This window comes from Hydra vulgaris, chromosome 05, assembly GCF_038396675.1.
Source record: "Hydra vulgaris chromosome 05, alternate assembly HydraT2T_AEP".
Classification (NCBI taxonomy): Eukaryota; Metazoa; Cnidaria; class Hydrozoa; order Anthoathecata; family Hydridae; genus Hydra; species Hydra vulgaris.
Genome location: NC_088924.1, coordinates 38,888,182 through 38,909,429, shown reverse-complemented (window position 1 = coordinate 38,909,429; position 21,248 = coordinate 38,888,182). Strand labels below are relative to the sequence as shown.

General features: G+C 28.5%; 1 protein-coding gene across 1 annotated transcript in view; it reads left to right on the top strand.

Annotated features, from left to right (window-relative positions):
- The first annotated feature begins 2,090 nt into the window (after window positions 1-2,090).
- LOC101241437 (double-strand-break repair protein rad21 homolog) overlaps window positions 2,091-21,248 on the top strand; it is a 57,930-nt gene continuing 38,772 nt past the window's right edge. Inside the window, exons 1-6 of the mRNA XM_065798129.1 lie at window positions 2,091-2,233; window positions 14,391-14,479; window positions 18,472-18,555; window positions 18,647-18,750; window positions 18,837-18,924; window positions 19,082-19,181. Coding sequence (XP_065654201.1) covers window positions 14,424-14,479; window positions 18,472-18,555; window positions 18,647-18,750; window positions 18,837-18,924; window positions 19,082-19,181 — 432 coding nt within the window. The 5' untranslated portion in view covers window positions 2,091-2,233; window positions 14,391-14,423. The remainder of the gene's footprint in view (window positions 2,234-14,390; window positions 14,480-18,471; window positions 18,556-18,646; window positions 18,751-18,836; window positions 18,925-19,081; window positions 19,182-21,248) is intronic.

Here is a 21,248-nt window from a genome sequence, read left to right as displayed (position 1 = left end):
GAAATTCGAAATATTATTTTACAAAGGAAACAATCTGCTAAATAAAAGAGGCGAATTAGTCTCTAAATGCAGACACAAAAATAAATTTCTCCTTTCATTATTTGATAGCGGAGATTAGTTTTCCATTACGTCTTCTTGTACTATAACGTCAGAACTCATTCTACTGTAGTTTGTAATTTTTAAACGGTTTTTTATATTTTTAATTTTGTACTTCATGGCTGATGATTGCCGATAGGCATGAAACTTTAAGTTCTATTATAAGTTGTTTTTTCTAAAATTTAGGTATAAAACGCTCTGTTTTTGAAAAAATATATATTTTCTTAAATATTGAGCACTCTACAACGATCAAGAGTTTAGTATTTTTAATACTAAATCATACAACAACAATATAAACGCTCCTTTCAGTTGAGCACTCTACTCAAAATTGTCCAAGATGGAAAAAATAAACTTTAAATACTCAATCAAAAATATACCCATACCATTTGAAAAAGAATTTATACTGCAGTTACTCGAGAAAACTGAAGCGCTCTTAAAAAGAATGAGATGGAAAGCGTTATTTTTTATTAAAAAGCAACTCGGTGATGCGTCCATCCAATGGCAAAATACGCAGAATGTGATAAATTGGTTCCGAAAATTTGATGATAAACACCTTTGTAAATTTTTAGTATTTGACATAAAGGATTTTTTTATATATATAAAAAGTAAATTACATCTCGATGTAATTTTTTTACATAACTATAACCAAAATTACTTTTCAAAGTAATTAACTATACACGCCTTACCATTAAAAGTAAGTTACATTTAAAATTAAAAGTAAAAATGCAAACAACTTTTACACTAAAAATAAATTACTTTTTCGAGTAACAGTTACTCATTTAAAAAACTTAACTTAAGTAATTAAGTTTTACACGTTATATGATTTATGTAAAAAAAAAAACGAATTACTTTTACATGTAAGTAAATTATATTTTTTTAGATGAGTTATGTAAAGTAATTTACGTTTAAAAGTAATATGCGTTTTTACATCCAATTAAGTAAAGATGCCATTTCTCGTGAGAACGGATCTTTAAAATCTGTCATCATTATGTTGCTTCGCAAACGATGTTAAAGAAGCACGTTCAACAGCACGAGGAATGTTTATGGTTTATTAGATTTTTTTCAATACCTTTTACTTTTATTCACTTTTTGTTTAGAACAAGTCTTTGCAATTTCAAATGGTTTTATTAATTTGAATATGTTCATAAGTTAAAAGTTCATGAAATTTTTTTTTGTAAACTTTTGTTTTTTTAATCACTTTTTTGTTTATTTAAAGAATCGTTTTTTTTTATTTCATTTTGATTTTTTTTTGTTGAGGGGAGGGGGTGATCCAATGTTGATGTGTTTTTTGGGATGGAGGGAGGAGGGCGAGGAGTTTGACGTAATTTTATAGGAAAGTCTTTATATGTTTGAAAAGTTGTTGACAAGAGAGGGATGGGAGAAGGGGTAGGGGGGGGGGGGAACGCAGGTAAAAGTTGCCAAAAAATTATTGACATAATTAATAGACATCCCCTTAGAATAATCAGAAAAAATGTTCTTATACTTTCACAAAAGTGTCATATATAATTTACACTCATTTTAAAAGTGTTTAACTTAAAAACAAAAATTTATTTGCATCATTTTTCAAGCGAATTAAAAATTTTTGACTAGTTTATTTACAATACAAAGATTATTAAAAATTTGTACAACGTTTTGTTAAACATTCCCCAAGGGCTACTTTCTAAAATTAGGAATTAACATTTGAAATTCTAATAAACAAAATAACTTTGTTGTTCGCGCGGGGGGTTTAATACATTTTCAAATTATTAAACAATTATTTATCTTCTTTAAAAAATTTAAATTTACTACAGTTTGTTTTAATATGAACGGTTTAAAACTGATTTTTTCCGTTTAAAACTCTTTGATCGAAACTTTAATTTTTAGCCAAAATTTTTAAAACCAAAGCACATTGATTTGAATAAGTTTTCGAAACCAGATTAAAACTATTCTTATTTTACTTAACTAAAAACGTTTCAAAATGTTCGAAAACACGTGATTGTTCAAATAATTCGAACAGTTTAACTTTTTTTGCAAATTAATTGTTTGTAATTTAGTGTATTGTAATTGTAATTTAGACTGTGAAACTTTATTTTACAAATTACAAAAAACTTTATTTTTACAAATTACCAAAAATTCACAAAGCAGGACAAAATAACAGGTATATCATTGTTTACGCAAATTCATTAAAAAAAATTCTTTGTGATAAAACTTGAAATTATTACTGAATGTTCAATTCGAATAAGGAAGTTATCATTTTATTTACGTTATAATAAACTTAGTTAAATCCATTATTATACTATTTTTACTTCATAAGATATTTATAAGTACGTTACATAAAATTTTTAAATTGATTAAATACAAGAACGTTATATATCTTAAATACAGTATTTTTAGAAATGATCGAAATTGAAAAATTTATAAAAACAGAATAGAAAAAGTTATGATGTTTTAAGTAACAAATTTTAGATTTATAGGTTTGTTAAAGAAACTGTTGTCAAGTTTAATTTTTAACACGCGGTCTCATTCGCAGAGACTTTAAAAAACATAAAATATTTATTATATTATAATTATTACTTTAAATATATATTTTATGAATGATATTCACAATTATTGTTATAAATATACAAATAATCATTATAAATAATTATTATCATTATTATTATTTTTTTTATGATATTCATTTTCACACTCTTCTCCATTTTTTCAAAAAAGAAAAATTGAAGTATTTCAGACCACTTAACTGTAGGATTACCAAAAATGGTTATAAGAGTAGGCTACAAATGTATATTGTCCAATAACCATCAGACATATCCAGTAAGCTAGGGCGTCATTAAAAGAGCATCTTACCATCAGCGCCGTGCTGTAACTTTTGGGGGCCCTGTGCAAAAACTAAAAAAATTTTTTTTTTCTTTTAATTCGTAGTAATTTATGGTATTGGAGAAGTTTTTCTAATTTATTTAATAGGGGGCCCAGTGCGATTGCACTTGTTGCACTTGCGATAGTACGGCGCTGCTTACCATCTAAAAGTGCATATTTTTTCATAAGACTTTTTTAACATTAAATTTGTAATGAAATTAGCATTTTTATTTACAAAAAGTTGCTGTTATTTTATTCCAGACCACCAACAAATATTGTGTGTGGGTGGGTTGGGGGGTGGGTGGAGAGGGGGAGTTATATTTATATTCAGGTGGGGGGAGGGGGAGATTTAATGCATACATTGACATAAAGGATAGGGCATTTGACCCCCTTCCCCTCCCTTCAACTTAAAAACATTTAAAAATAAAATTTATTACTAATATATGATAAATTACTTATACAATATTTAAATATGGCTCTGGTAACCTCTAGTTCCCAGGTATAACCAGGGAATCAGAGGGGGAGTTGCACCACTATCTTTACTGCCCAAAAATGCATGTTTATGAACCCTTATATCAAAAGTGTTTCACAAGTATAAATATTTGTTTTATTATTTAAAATGAGAGAAATTAGAGAAAAACTTTGTTTGGTGTTTCGATACATGCCACTAAATGTTTAATATCTATATTGTGAACTCGTGCTTTTGAACAAGTTTACAATATAAATAGTGAACCTTTTCTCTAACATTGGAGGAATATTTCATATAATGACATTGCCCACTGCAAGCAATCTTGTTTTTGAGCTGTATATCAATGAAGCAAACCTCAAATATTTTTCAATGAATAATAAATTTATTCATTGAAAAATATTTGAGGTTTGAGTAATTTCCAAAAAATTTGTTAATCTGCAAAGCAGTGCATCTAGATTATATTTGCAATTTTTATTTGTTTGCAAAATATTTTTTCTTAAATTATGTAAGCTTTGACATTTTACTGTTCTAAAAGCAAGAAAATGTTTAAACTCATTATAGTGTTTAATTAAAATGAAACAAGTTTAATGCAAATACATCTTTGCATTATTAAAAATAGTGCGAAGATGGTTGTCAAGATACCTAGGAGTGATACATCGAGGTAGTTTGTTATTGTCTAAAAAATTAACAATTTTTTCTAATTTACCTTTTACCTTTAAACCTCACCCGGTGCTAATATAAAGTTGTTTGACTTTGTATTAGCATTATAGACCAGGCATTAATTTTAATTAATTAAGGCAAAGACATTAATTTATTAATGTTCAAAATAGTTATCATAATTATTTTTAATTTTGATTTTTGTCTTTTACTTTTGTCCAAACGAAATGACTTTAAATCTTATTAAAAAATATCAATATTTTAATTTAATTCTAGGTTGTGGTCACTACAAAAATATTCAATTGCTAGTAAGCAGTAATCAGATTATTAAAAATTGCTTAATAGATCTTTTACTATAACTAGTAATGTCACAGTGTCATTTTTTAATTTATTGAAAGATATTTCAGTACATTTGTAAATTTTCATTGGTTCATTATTATTTCAATTAGCAATCTAATATTTTATTAAATTTCTGACAAGTTTAATGACTAAAAGTGTTATTGTAAAATTGTTATTTTTTTTTAATTTTTGAAAACCTTAGGATGAGAACTATAGAGAAAGCTTTATGATTATGTGAATAAAAGTTTCTAGGGCATGCAGGGACAAATCAGTAAAAGTATGCAACTTTTGTTTGATGAAACTAGAGATGATAGCTCCTTTAAGCAGCATCTATGATAGTATTTGTTGATAAAAAAAAGCATTGCAACTTTATGATGATGGGAGAGAGGCTCAAGTTTAACAGATAAATCAGGTTTAACTACGTTTAATAATGCGTTTTTGGACCTTGTCTAGAAGAAAAAGAGCGTCATTAGAAGAACCAGCCTAAATATGATAACAGTTTTCCATACAGGGATGAATAAGATAAATATATATAAAGGTAGAGAATTAAAATTTAAATGTAAGATTGTTAGGACGGTCATTAATGTAGATAAGAAACAACAAAAGACCAAGTAAAGAACCTTGAAATATTACTTTTATCTTATGCACAATAGAATATTGTAGTCAACGCAGATAGGAGTAGAACAAGAAGATCAAAAAATTTTTTTTTTGATTGTCAGAGATTAAGTTATTAGACTCAACACGGGATGTTAGAAGTTTTTTGATCATAGACTCAAAGACCACGCTAATAATGGAGAAAAGACTCATTGGACGATAGTTGGAGGGGTCAGAATGTTTTCTAAAGTTTTTTAAAATTGAATCCGCAGATGCCATTTTAAAGCAGGTAGGAAAATAAAATTCAGTCAAATGCCTAGTAAATAATTTAGAGAAAATTAAAGAGAGTTCTAGGCAACAGTCTTGTAAGACAATGGCAGAAATGTTGTCTGGACTGCAAGCCGTAGAAGATTTTAAATGAGAAATAACTTTAGGATCAAAAGCAGGGGTGATTTGGATGTCTAACATTATGTTAACCTGTTTAACTGGAATAGCAAGCAGAGTATGACCATTAGATTTAAGAAAAATTCTTTTTAAACAGTTCAGTAGTAATTAATGGACCCATGAATTAAAGATGAAATGTTCAACTTACCTTTGTTAATGACACCAAGCAAGCAGTAAAACAAGATTTAGTCAAACACTACTTTAAAGAGTTTAAGAGAGTTCTGGAAAACACTTTTGTAAAACAATGATAGGAATGTTGTTCGGACCTCAAACCATAGAAAAGGCTAATTGAGATATTACTTTGTTAACAGAAGTTGGAGTGATTTGAATATCTATGAATTGGTTAAACTATTTAACTGGAATGGAAGGAATACTATGGCCATAAGATTCAAAAATCAAATCATAAGAAAAGTTTGTTGCAAATAGCTCAGCCTTATGCTTGGAGAGGTAATAAGATTAGTCCCATGAATGCGAGATGGAGTGTTAGACCTACCTATGTTAATGATGCTGTTGAAAACTTTCCAAAAGACTCATGAGCCTAACTTTTGAGATAAGATGCAAGACTTAGTAAATTGGAATTATTGGAGGTTAGCATCAGACAGCACTTTTTTACATTGGTTTCTTGCAATAATAAAAATACTTTTGTTCTCAAGAGAGTTGCTCTTTTGAAAAAGATGAAAATTATGATAAACTATAGCAGCTTGCACAAAAGCCTCATTCTACTCCATGGTTTTCAGGTGAAAACAATTGAGTAGAATGAAGCTTGAATTAGAACCAATAAGAAGAAATAAAAGTTTTCATACCTGCCTTGATCCAGAATGTTACGAAGGAGACTAATCACAAAAAAAAATCCCAGTCAGCATTAGGGTAGTCAGTGCTGTACTTGGGTGCCCAAACTAATGTGCCTACATATGCATGGAATCGCCATCAAGGTAAAAAACTTTTTACAAGTTCTTAAGTATATGCATGGACATAATTTTTACAAATTTAAAAAAATATTTTGCGAGGTCCAAGAAAGCTATGGCTATTTTAGTGTTTTCATCAAATCCTACAAAAAATAATTTTTTTGAATGCTCTATTTTGTAAAAAATATTCTGGACTATTAGAAATTGAAAAGTAATTATTACAATTTTCATTAATAACCCTAATCAGACTTATGTGCAAAGATCAATTCAATGTCATCTTAAAAGTTAATTACCCAGAGATTATTTTAAAGTAGAAAACTATCAAAAAAAATTTATTCTAAATTTTTTTTTTCTATTTTTCTATTATATGATTTATTCACATCAAATTTTTAAAGCCATTTTTTATATTAAGAGACTATAAAATATATTATTAGACTATAAAATATATTCATAGACTATAAAATATATTTTTAAATAAAAAGAGTTAGATTTTTCTATATTCTTTAAATCAAAGTTTGAAAGTTTGTTATTATCTTTTTTACAAGCTTCTTTATTTTCAATAAAGTTACAAATTTTGACTTGGTTTTTCACTATTCACTTTTAAAGTTGCTTTGAGCAATATACAGCTGTACAATCTTTTAGTTTTTTGCTGTACTCTGGATGGCCCAAATTTTGTTTGTAAGTTTCCCATAGTCTAATGAAATCTGAATGAACTTATTCGGATACTTGCTCACTCCAAAACCCAAGATCTCTTAAAAATATTTTTTGCAGAGTTAGAGTCTTTTACTGAGTATTATGATGCTTTTCAACCCAATTGACAATAAACTCTGGTATGTGCTTGATAACAGCATGAACTTTAGGTGTAATTGAAATTCCAATGGCTTTGTATAATCACTCAAAAAAGAGTATAGAATCTCATTAAGAGAAAATTAGGACATTCCCAAAGCATGTATGTGTGACTGCATTGAATTTTTTAAATGCAGTCACACATACATACATTTTAAATTTTCTCCTTGATTTTGAATTTTGACATTTGCAAGCAATTCTTTTAGAACCCCAACATTGTTTAGGAGATGCCTTTATTGGTTTCCATAGAGTTCTCCTTCATAGATTTGTGGCTTGTAGATGCTAAGTTTGTTTGACCAGTTAGTAACTTTCATAAAACAAGAATTGGTTTTGCTAAAGATGGTTATCAAATAATAAAATAGCCTGTCGGTAATTCCTAGAACCATGTGCAATTCCATGATTGGCAAAATATCTACAATTTTCATCTGGATGAAAACAGAGGGAGGTTCATACAACTTTTGTAGCATGCTGACAAGAGCTTTGATTTTTTTGAATGAACATTGAGATCTTTCTAAAAATTGTTTGTATTGGATCTAGTCAACCCAAGTGTCATTATTTGCCCTGTCATTTCTTGGTTTCCAAAATCTTTATTTGTAGTTTTGCATGGAGGGCAGGGATGTGTATCTGAGCCTAATTTAAGAAAAGCATTTTCAAGTTTCATGACCACAGCTGCAGTAAAAGCAACCTTTAAGTAGGAAAACTTATGCTTTGTTTTTTCTTTTTGGCTATGCAATATATTCATACAAATCTTGAAAAACCCATCACCTCATCAATGCCTACTTTGACTAAATACTCATTTGGTGGTCTCGCATCCTTGAACACATCCTTGACTATTGAGGTCTCGACAGTCAAGGGTGTGTTCAATCAATCCAAAAATGTAATTACAAAGAACTGAGTGGTAACCTTTTCCACTTTGTTCATCACCATTGGAAACATCAAATTCCATTGTTGTAGAATTGTAGAAAGATTCAAATACAAGAGAATCTAGTTGACTTTATTTTCCAATCAAACCTTATTCAATTGGATTGTGATCACTTTAAATTCTGATAAAAGTAACTTCTTTGTGAGTTTGTTTTACAGAGAGGCCTAAAGTAGATTTTAATCTACTAATTTTCTCAGCAGACACAGGATTCAAACATAAATGTGCTCTTGATCTTTCAGAATTAACACTTTTTGTGATTGTTAAATCCCCCTTGTTGCTAAAATAGCAATTGAGCCTCCATCCACAAATGCTGCAAACTTGCTGCTGCATGGAAACTTGGCCAATAACTATCTAAAAAATTTCCCTTGCATCGTGAACAGTACAAGATGCATGGGAAAATATAATTTAGGATTAATCCTAAAATACTAAAAATACTTGTTTCCTTAAATACCATTTTAATGTTTCCATCAAAGTCGATTTTGGTGGAAACATTAAAATATCTTAAACAGTACAAAGGTTTGGATGTGCTATTTCACAACCAACTGGCTGCCAACAGCGCTAGAACACTTTACCTGGCCCACAAGATGGCAATAAATCTTTTGCTGCTTCTGGAGATCTTTTTTACTTGGAAAGGAACTGTTTTAGCTGATCCTTGGCTCATTCCGATTGGATTAAAGCGAGCAACTTTAAAAATAAGGCCACAGCACAAAGGATTTGATCTTGTCAGAGTCGTAAGGATAACTTTGAAAAAATCAAAAGGGCCAGGTAGATCATTATTTGTTTTTTCTTCTTTTTCATCCTAAGAAGATTATATTTAGGACAGATAGCAGTAGGTAATTGCTAATCCTAATGAAGATTAGGGTCATAGTTCTCAATGAAGTATTTCTGAGTATATGGAGGTATCAAATTTCTTATAGCTGATACCATATCTGAGCCTTTCTAAAAGCACACTAGACTTACTTTAGCACAATTTTCAGTGTGTGATAAAATCTTGTTTGGCATTATGCCTACTACAAGTCTGGATTTTCCAAGTTTGTACATGTCACAGATATTTAATAGTATTGCTTATCTCTTGATTGGATGCCAAGAAAACCTTTTACTTTAACTAAAAATTTATAAAACCAATATTATCTATTAATCATTACAAAACAACAATAAACATACAAATAATGAAAAGACAATAATTCTCAACCAAAACAAACCTTTTTGAGAAAATGTTTTTAACCTTCATGTTAATTCCATGCCAATGTGTGCCCAAACTAAAAGTTTATAAGAAAGTTATAAATTCCAATATTAATAAAGTCCAACATTAATCAAATTAAATCAAATAAACACATAAAAAAATTATCATTTTTGTTAGCTGTACAATACGTTTTATAACAATAAACATAGTGCTGAACTTTATCAATGTGGCTTACTTTTTTTTAATATTTTTTATTTTATACATAAATACAGAATTATATTTACATAAGTTTAAGGAGTAATTTTTATAACGTTAAAAGTTAAATTGTGTTGTTAACGTATTTAAAGTTCTGTGTTATAACTAAATTTAATTTTAAACAGCGTTAAAATCTTTAAGCAATAACTATAATAAAAATTATTAAAAAAATCTAAAATTGTTATTTGAAAAAGATCATACTCATTATTTATTTCTTAAAATTATTTTATACATAGATAATTCTTTTGTTTGTTTTATCACAACTTATTTTTAAAAAAAAATTATTAAACTATACATTTTTTTTTTTACCAAAAAATTAAATTATTTCATAAATGCAGTTGTCATATTTTTTACAATAAATAATTTAGTCCTAAATGAAGGGTGCATAAACAATAAAAAAAAAACGATTTAAATATTCCAATAGTGACCTTTTTTTTTGTGTGAGGGGGATATTTCATGACCGATACCACCCTGAGTACCTCACTGGTAGCAGTAAGTAATATGATATGGTGATATGATAAGTCTGTAGAAGAAGTACAAGATGAAAGATTAATAGAGATCATTGCTAGGTCAGAACCATTTAAAGGAAAACAAGAAGTTCAATCACAAATCAAGGAATGATGGTAAATGATTGGGACTGTCTGGAAAACAAATCATTAAGTTATGAATTTTAGTGTCAGTAAGGTTAGTGGTGTTAGAGCCAAGCCATCTAGTGTGATAAGCATTAAAGTCACAGATAACAGTATTGGCAAAGGATAAAGAGAAAAGACATGGTCAATTTGATCAGAAATTTTATCTAAGAGTTCAGTCTTGAGAAGAAGGAGAATGATGAAGAAAGTGGTGAAAAAATGTGGTTGTAATGAAAAAATGTATACGTATTGAAGTATAAGCCCATGCCAAACTTATGACTATTGGGGTTTTTGTAAATCAAAGAGTAGAGCCCTCAATACTGAAATCTGAAGAAGGAACTGGCGAATTTAATTTAGTCTCATGAAGAGTGAGCCAGTCTGTTGAATTTTTGAGATCTGAATATTTGTGATAGATATATTAAAAACTTAGGTGGTGTTGAGGATTTTTTTATGTTTAATATTTTTAGTTACTTTGGTCATGGGCTAAGTTAGATATATTGGAAGAGAACTTAACTCATTCATAGAATACATGAAATCCCAAGCAATAAATTATGTAGTTGTCTCAATCCTGCTAATTAGCCCCAAGTCGTAACTTAGGGTTAATTGTGTGTCCTCAACAATGCACAAACAGTTCTTTAAACAGGGACACCATCCATGCATTACATGATACTGTTAATACTCTGATATTTTACAGCTGTTGACAGAATCAACATCTCTGAGAGCTACCACAGAGTTTAGAAACCTTGCTACCAACTGGCCTCAAAACTATTAATGTTTTAGAGCGTTGTAGAGCTCTTATTTCATTAGGAGCTAACAGGAAGAGTTGCATAGCCACTAACAATGTGGCACGAGCTAAAATCCATGAGTAGAGTAAAGAAGATCCATCAAATATCATCCTATGCAGGAAAAATATAACATAGGTTTACATCTACACCAGTTTAATAGATAAAGAAAGATTGCAAAGCTGGTCTACATAATTATTCTTCTTACCACTATACAGTAGCTGGATACAATTTAAATTTTCTCAAGGTGTATATTTTTATTGAGACACCATCTCTAACCTTTTCTTAACCAAGAGCTCCAAGGCAGGGAATTTTATATATCAGAGTTTTTTTTTGTAGTCTTTTCCTGAAAATGCAATCCTGACTGTAGTACTGGAGTACTGAATTACATGATACTAATAGTAGGGTGATCATAAGAATCGTGAACATAATCTTACCTGGAGTAATTAAGAGAAGTTACTTCCTGTAACCAGTACTTCAAGACATTAAACAGGATATTTTGGAAATGCATTTGGAAAAACATTACATCTAATAAAATACTAAAAAAGGCGAAGCGCAAGTTTTATAGTTGGAGTCACTAGTTGCTAACTGAGCTAACAATACATCAGAGATTTTTTGCTAAAATACACATATAAGAACTTAAGTTGGTGAGTAAACACTGCAAAGAGGTTCAGGTAGAACACTAACATAGAAATAGCAACTTATGGATAAGTGAACACGAGGCCACAGTCTTAGAATGAACACAGACATACATATATAGGTGAGCTAACACAGGTGAGCTAACCCAGTAACCAAGACACTTTGTGGTAGAGGTGTAATGGTAGAGCGCTTGCCTCATAAGCGAGAAGTTCCAAGTTCGATCTCCACCACCTCCCTGGTATTACCGCACTCAACTTGTTTCTCCGCGCAGCGACCTTGTTTGTCGAGGTTTGTGTTTCGGAGATATAGAGTTGAAAGAGAGTTGTAACCACAAAAGTAGCCTCCTCAACTTTAGTGGCCTTCTCAGCATTGGGAGGTGAATAATAAAAAAATAAAAAATAAAAAAAAAACAAAACAAAAAAACTTTCAACTATATAAAAGACAAATAGATATTTCTGCAGACATGACAGTTATTAGATAGTATTTATGACAAGAAGTACACTTCTATCCTTGCTTAACAGTTAGATAGTAAATCCTTTAAGGCAGCAGGACATGGAATTGGTTGGACTGGATTGCATGTTACATATAAAAGGTTGATCTTGATGAGCATATGCCTGTCCTGATGCTAGAAACCTAACACATTAAAGAATATCTAGATTATATTTGATGATCTTTTTATAGACTTTTAAAATTTTAAAATAGGGGGAAAAAAATAAAATTGGTCTATTTCATTTTTTTCCCCCTATTTTAATAAATTTTTTCCTACTTTAAAAGGTAAAATTTTTTTCAATTTTTTTATTAATCAAAAATAAATCAGTCAAAATTATCTATTATCATTTAACCTACAAAATATCTAATTATTTAGCCTACAAAAATAAAAATAAAATTTTGTATAGAAATCAGTCTATTTTGCCTGCATAAATAAAGAGAAAATAACGATGTTGAAAAATGTGTAAAATTGTTAGTCAATAAAAAAAGTTAATTATAAGAAAAATAAAACATCAGTTTACAATACCATTCATAATTATTCAAATGAAATTAACTTTTTAAAAAAATGCTATTTTGTATTTAACTATTTTTTGTGTTTATTTTTGCACTATTAGATAATTTAAAAAACATAAAAGTATTTTGATTAAAATGCTTTAATAAAAATCATAAGAATTAATAAAAATGCTGAAGTGGGCAAAACTACATAAAAGATGGACCATCAATGACTTTAAACATGGACCGACATGTTGAAGTTTTAAGTCTTTGATTTCAAGAGATTGTCTAAAAAAAAAATTGTTGAATGTATGATAAAATAGTGTGTATTATCGATTGTAAAACATGGTGGGTGTAGTGTTAAGATGTGCTGTTTTGAATGTCACAGTCGACATTGTAAAAATAGAGGGAATAATAACAAAAGTAGTTTACTTGGACACTTAAAAAGTCATGCTATACCTTTGGAAAATTGAGTTAATTGGAAACAGTTTATTTTTTTAGAAAAAAATAACTTGAAGCTTAAATCCAAAACATATTCTTCAGAAAATTGTATAAGTTACTTAACTGAGTTTGAGAATAATCAAATATTGAATAGAATGATTTAGCCTCCACAATCAAAAGATATCTCTCAGATTAGATTTTTGATGAGAGGAATTAAAAGTAATGTTAAAAACTAATGCTTAATAATGCATAAGATGTGGAAAAAAATTATTAGTTAGTGGCATAATATTGACTTTAAAAAGTTGGATGAGTCATTATGCCAATTGGATAAGTAGAATGCCAAGAATATGTATGCCGGTTATTGTCGCTATGGGTGATTAACAGACAAGTAAATTATGAACTAATTTAATGGGATTTTATATTAATTTTTTTGGGTAGATTTTTTTTTAGTTTTTCTCCTAATAGTAAGTAAAACTTAGATATTGAAAAGTACGACCTCTTGAATAATTATGGGCGGTATATATAACAACTGACACATATGGATAGGTAAATAAATCTTTTATATAAAAATTAATAAGATTAAATGAGAAAAAACTCTAAATTCATTTAGGATTATTATTTTAGTAATATAATATTGAATGAAAAATAAGATAATTTTTCCATATCTACTTTTCATAGAACATATAATTTGATTGTAGAGTTCAAGAAGATTTAGATTTTAGGTTTCTAGTTCAATAAGTTGTTGATTCATTTAGAATAAACTTTTATTAAATTTTAAACGTCTTTTAAATTTTTTTTATTTTAAACGTATGATTAAGCAGTTAAAGGTTCACCACTAGAGCAGTTATTGTCTCAAGATATTTTTTAATTACAATCTGAGATATTGTTTTTTTTCTCAACTAACTTCTGTTTAAATTAAAATAAGTTATATATTATCAGATTTAGGTTTGCTAATGTATTAACAAGTAGAGCTTAAGATAAATTGAGTAAAATTCTCAAAAAATTGAATCAAATTAGTTTAAAAGAACTGCAGTGAACTTTCCAAAGTTTAATGCCATGTAATGTTTCTTAAAATGAAATATTCCGGCAAGCCTAGTTTTAAAGAACTTAACAATAAAGTGTAGTTTTACTTCATTTTCTGTATAAAAAGGAGGCATTGTTTTTGATAATTAAGATTATTAATGAAATTAAATAAACTTTTTATGTAATTGTCAATCAATTTTCAATATGGTAAGTTTTTCAAATGGCTAAATGGTGCACAGATTATTATTTGTTCAAAAAAAAACAGTTTAGTTAAAACTGATAGCTATATTTTGATATTTTTTTTTCTGTGTGATAATTAAAAGTTTAAGTATTTTGTTCATTTCTTTTAGCCTAACTTTTATTCAACAAAAACATAAAGTGAGATGTTTTATCCTCAAGGTATTACTCTCTGCAAAAAAGAAAAACTGAGTTTAATATGGTATTTTTTTATTTTTTTTAAATTTTTTTTGCAGTTATTAAGGTGCTCCCAGAAGTCCTTACGGTCTTATCACAGAGCACTGTGAAAGAGCATTTGACTAAGAAGTTCACACTTCCTTCCTTACAAATGTTGCTTATAAGGCTATAGCCGGCATCGCAACTTTACCTTATATTGTTTTTGTGTATGGTATGTGACGTTATCAGTGTTTATAATTATGTTATTGTATGTATTTATATTGTATTACATGTTGTTTTATTATAAAACAATACATACATATAACATACATACATTTATCAGCCCTTGGAATTAGGTTTAGCATTCGGCAATGCCAACCTAACTGCCGACCTGACATATCTGAGGTCGGCAATTTTTTTGCAGAACTCAAAATTATTTCAAATAGATTAAAAACCAAAATAAAAATGTTTTATTTTAATTCTAAATATGATAGAGTAAAACTGGGTCAAACCGCACACTCATCAATAAAAATTAAATAACTTTTTTTTCTTAATTTTTTTTTTAATTTTTTTTTATTAGATGGGTAATAAAAAACAAGATAAGATAATATAAATACATGCTAAAAAAATAATAATGAAGTTATTGAAAATATTAAATGTAAAGAAAAAATAGTTGTGCGGTTTTAGGCAACATTCTGATACAACCGCACACTTGAGAAAGCATTGAATTTTTTAAATTTTGACTTTTTTTTTATTTTTTTTTAACACAACTTATATTTAAGAAACTATCTTTAAGTTTTTACATTTTTTGCAACAAAAAATGTAGTTCCAAATAAATATTTCTTTAATAAACATGTTTTGTACAACTGTCTCGACACATCGAATTCTTGCATTGCAACATTTCTGTGTGTAACTGTACTCTACACTTTTTACATTTTGCAACTTTTAATCGTTTAGTTGCTGGTAGCGTTAAGTTTGCGTTTGTTTAGCAACTTTAGTTACTGGTTTGCATTAAGTTTAGCAACTTTCACAGCTTCCTTTGTTGCTTTTTCTTCATCTTTTTGTTTGAGGAACTCAATCGCATTTTCTTCAATAATACATTTTCCGCCAAGTTTTGACATGTTGCACTACTTCGGTTTCTTAACATGCGATTAATTTCTGGCTTGAAAAAACTGCTTCAACTTTATCTTGATACTGATTTTACAATGCTTAACACATGCTTGATACCTATCAAACCTTGAAGCTGGTGTAGTTCAGAAAAATGGTAATCGATGTGTAGTTGGAGTAGGTGCTGCGGCGGCTGTTGAAGATGATGAAGCTGTGTCTTAGCTTTGGAGGTGCTAGGTGCGAAGGCTGCTAAAGTTGATGAAGGTGGATTAAACGTTTGTTTGATGCCTTGCTAATACCTTATGCTTTATGTTGTTTTTATTAGGTGGAAATAAGCCAGTGTACTGGAAACCAGCTATTGTATGCAAGCGTATAAAACATTTACCACGTGCAGCAGTTTGAGGAATGTCGGAAAATTTTGTTTATCTAAATTCTTACATTTTGAGTCTTTGTCATACTTTGTAAGAATTTTTTTCCAAGCTTGTTTGATATGACAACAGACACCTCTATCCAATGGTTTTAGAATATGTGAAGAATGTTCTGGTAGACAAATCTATCATTATATTGTGTTTTTTGCACAGCAATACCACTTCCAAAGTTATGTGAGTTGTGTGCCAGTCTAATACTAAAATATGAATACCACCAATTTTCTCAGTTTCGGGTATAAATACTTCTTTCAGTCATTCGATAAATGTATCGCGCTCCATCCAACCTGATTTTAAAATTGAATATTGTGGTGCCAGCTGGACCACCTCTTGCAAAGTCAGTACAAAAGTTTCTTTCGGCTTTGTATATCACAAATGGTAGTGCAAAATGCCCATCAGCGTTGCAGTAAATGTTTACAGTATAATGAATTTTTTCATTGTTGCCAGTAAGTTTAAATGCATGTCTTGTCCCTTTTTGACACACTGTGGTTGATTTGCCTTGATCCCCCAAAAAACCTGTTTTATCACAATTCCAAATATGCGACCCAGAAGTTATACCAGTCTGTAGATGTTGCTTGACAATGCATTCAACATAATAATCAATTATTTCTGGTGTACAAGAAGGGGCTCTTTTAGATGCTAAGTTAATAGCTTTTCTTGTTGAAATTTTTTTTGACCATCTTTTCATAAAGGCATAAAAACAGTCTTTAACAAGCTTGCCATTTTTGAATAAGTGCAATTGATCTTCACATTTAAGGTAGCCACATACAAATTCTAGGTTTTCATTTTGGGTTAAACCATAACCCCAGTCACCAAGTTATTGGAACGCATGCACCATCAATCTTTTTGTTTCATTAGAGGGTACCGTTGTTGCAACTGAGCCATGGAAGCCTTCATTGTTTTCTTTATGATTTTTGAGGCTTGAGACTGGAATGCCACGCTTGCATAGAGCTTTTCTCAGTGATGTTTTATTTTCTTTCGTATCAGTTAATGTGGCTAGTATAGCGTCTTCCTTATATGCTTTTGTTTTTTTAGTTGACATGCTAGAGTGAGTAAGTTAAATTAAATTGAGTGAGCGATGATTATATTGAAAAATAATATAATAATTTGTTTTTAATGGATAAGAGTATATTATATTAACAAAAAACATTATATTTCATTCATAGTTAAGTCAGAATTAACACTAAGTTAATTAGATAAAGATAGGTGCTAAGTCACTTGCGAAAAACTAAACTAAGTAGTTAATCGAGTGTACGGTTTTATCAGAAAAAAAAGGTTTTTTTTACTTTTTTGATTTTTAATTTATCTTTTTGTTCTAGCTGCATAAAAATTATACTATCAGAATTAAAATTAAATTTCCAACAAGATATTGCTAAAATTATTTTTATATCAGTTTCGGTTCAAGGGCTATTTTGTTCGCAACGATAAAAAATATATAAAAAGTTTTGACTCCCCTTTAAAGTCGTATAAAAAAAGAAAAAATGGAGTTGAATCAGCATATAATTTTATCAATTCGAATAGAGGAGATAGTTCTGTATTTGAATCTATTTTTATTTTTTTCATAGCCATAACGTTTAGTTTTTATTTAATAATTTCGATCAGTGTACGGAATAACATGGTGTGCGGTTTGACCCGGTTTTCCTCTAAAATAAAAACCAAAAACAAATATTTTATTTATATTCTTAATAAAATATATAAAAAATACAATGCCAACCTACCTGCGGACCTAGAAGTGTTGTCGATTTGTCAAACCCTGTTTCAAAATTATGTGCTGACCTGATGCTGACTTAAAATGGTTTTGGGTTTGATGATGCATACATACGTGCATACATACATACATGGCTATAAAAAATAGTTTACTACAGATATGGAAGATATATTCCAACTGTAATTTTTTTTAAGTTGCAAGCAACATTTTGATGTTTAAAAATTACATTTTCATTTGTGATAATTTCACAGACTTCAGTGTTACATATATTATAATTTTGTTATACAGTGACACTGTATGAAACTTTAATAACTTTTTGATCTTAAAACCATTTTTTTATTCATATTTTACTAACATCAAATATATTGAAATAGTACTAGTAGCTGTCATTAATGGTTTCAGAACATTGAAAATTTTTTATGAAAATTATATGGCAAATATATTAAAACATTTTATCTAACTTGTTTTATTTACTGAAATTCTAGTCATATTTAGTTCATAAATATAGTTTAGAAATTTATAGTTCAAAAAAAACTTTTATGTAAAATATCAGGCTTATCAAAATAAATTATAAAAGCACAATTAGATACAATTTTACTAAGGCACTTTTGCAATAATGGATTTGTTATTGAATTATGACATAAATTATTAATGCTTTACTCATAAATGAGTTTTTATTTAAAATAAATATTTGAATTAATTTCAATAGAGTTCTCTTCTGTACTTGAATTACTTTACTTGAAGAAATTTTTAGGAAAAGTATTTATATTAAGTCTGTTTTTATACTTATTTTTATAGGTTAGCTGCAAACTATGATCCTGAAAAATACAAGAAAATGATACCAGCTAAAGATTGCGAAAATGTGAATATTGCTCGTATATGGTTGTTTTTTCATTTTTCTTAAATTTATGCATCTTTTTTATTTTCAAATGATAATTTAAAATATGTATATTTTGTTATTTCTAAATTTCAGTCATGCAATAATAAATCCAAAGTTCCCATTTGCTTTACGACTTTCAGCTCAACTCATGCTAGGTACAGTTCGAATCTATCGAACCAAAACAAAAATTCTATTATGTAAGTTAAATATATGTTATTTATTAAATGTTCTGTGTGATTTGGCATACATATTTTTATAAGTTTATAATTTTTATGAATTTTAGATACAGCTGAACAAATGATGCTAAAATTGAGTACCATATTGAAAGAAGTTAACTATAAATCATGTGACTTGCCTGTTGCTACTTTAAGGTTAGGCTTAGAGTTATCTTTAAACTATAGTTTAAAAAAATTAAGAGAAATCTTATATAATGAAATTGCTTAAATTTTAAATGATGGTAATAATAATAATAATAATTAAATATTATGAAGTATAAAAATTATTATTTCAATATTTTTCTGCTTTTAGAGAAGATGTAATTACACTACCTGATTTTCTTAACTGCGAAAGCATAATAGATTATACTTTAGGCCCATTGTATTTGGATACTAATATGCTGTTACATATAGTGAGTTTTTGTTTAATTTAAATTTTTTGAAGAGTTTTAAGAAATTTAAATACAGATGTTTTTATAGTTAGGCGGACCATTTAACCAAATTATTCATTGATTAGGCCAATGTTAACGTAAAAAAAATTTCTCACATAATCTTTTCAAGTTTCAATGATTTTTATTAGTGGATCATTTAAAAAAGTCCAAGTGTTAACATCTAAATCAGTTTTTAGATAGATTAGGTTTAGGAATACTGATTCTCTGTAATTTTTTTTACTTATTTTAATATAAATGCCACTAAAGTGAGCCACTAAAGGTCTTGAAATTCCAAGGATTTCAGTTTGGCACAAAAATGCTAAATGTAGATCAGAATAATTTTGTTGCAATGAGAGTTAATGAAAGTTGACAATTTCATTAAACTTGGACTTGACAATAATATTATGTAATCAATGCATAAATTTTTGAAGCTACTAAATTCATGACATAAAGCTGTTCCTTCGTTCACCATTGAGTTTAAATAAAAAGTAAAACAATTCAAAACTCTCTACCTGTTTTGAATGAATCTAAAAATCATTACCCGCTTTCAATGAACATATCAGTTAAAAATTGATGTTTTTAACAAATATATATATTTTTTATTTAGATCCCCCAAGAAGTCCTTATGGTCTTATCACAATGCACCACGGATGAGCATTTGATAGGAAGTTCATGCCTCCTTCCTAACCAATTCGCAAAACTTGCCCAGAGGTGGGGTTTGAACCACGGATCCACTGCATCAGGGCTGCCTAATTGAATTGAAAACATTTATTGAAAATAAAACGAAAAACTAGCACCATTTTTTAATTTCAAATGTAACTGCTTATTGATTGAAAATGTTTATTGAAAATAAAACAAAAAACAGTAGGACCATTATTTAATTTCAAATATAAAAGAACCCATTCAACCGCTGACGCTAATAGTAGCAATGTATAACGATTTTTATTTGTATAAGGATGCTGGTATTTACAATACCAGCATTGTTATACAAATAAAAATTATTATTAGAGAAACTGCATTTCTTGATGTTTTCTAAAGTGTTAAATTAATTTCTAAAGTGTAATTTTAAAAATGTATGATCCATCAATTTAAAATCAATGATTCTTTTTATTTGTTTCAGACTTAATAAATTATGCTTAGGTTGATGTTTTGAAATTATGCTAAGGTTTATATTAATGCTTAGGTTGGAGTTTTAAAGTTGTGTTTGTTTATTTTTAAAATTGCTAGTGTTTCTTTAAAAATTTAATTTGGGTTTATTTAAAAAAATGTGGCAATACCTAGTGAAGAAAACTTTTTCTGACAGTTTTGTTTATTATGTATTGCTGTGTTAGACTTGTTTATTATGTATTTCTAAATTGCTTTAAAATAAATCTTCTACGCAATGTCAACAATTGGTTACCTAAAATTGGTTTTGTCCATATATTAAATCACATTTGTTTAAATATTTTTAGTTTAGATGAAACATTTTAAAAATCATTTCTTTATTCTATTTGTGAACAAAATAAAAAAAGATAATTAAAAGGTTTTTTTTAAAAAAGAAATAACAATTTGTTTTATTTATTTTTTTAATAATTTTTTTTTGATTTCTACCACTTTACCACAACCGCATGTAAACTTTAAGTTAACAAGTTTGTTTTATAAAGTATATTTTATTTGGAATGCCTTCTACCTCTAAGAAACAATTACTTTTTAATAAAAAAATAAAATCAAAAATAAATTATAATTTGTTATAGCCTAATTGAAACTATATACAGTCTACTCTAACATTTCAGGGACTTTTTCATTGCTAAGAGCTCTTGTTAATTGACTCAAAAAAAAAAAAAAAAAAAAAAAAATTTGGAGCCCAAAGTCCAAGGAGTCCCTAAAAATTGATAGGACTTTACATCCTTGCTATAAAGCAGGTCAGGTCAAGTGTATGGTTTTCATGATCACCCTGCTACTGGTAACATCTATCCCAGTGCAATCTGTTCCATGTCCTGCTGCCTTGTGCAATTTTCTAAGCAAAAACTAGAGGGAGTATTTAATATCTGTCATGCCTAGTAATATTTT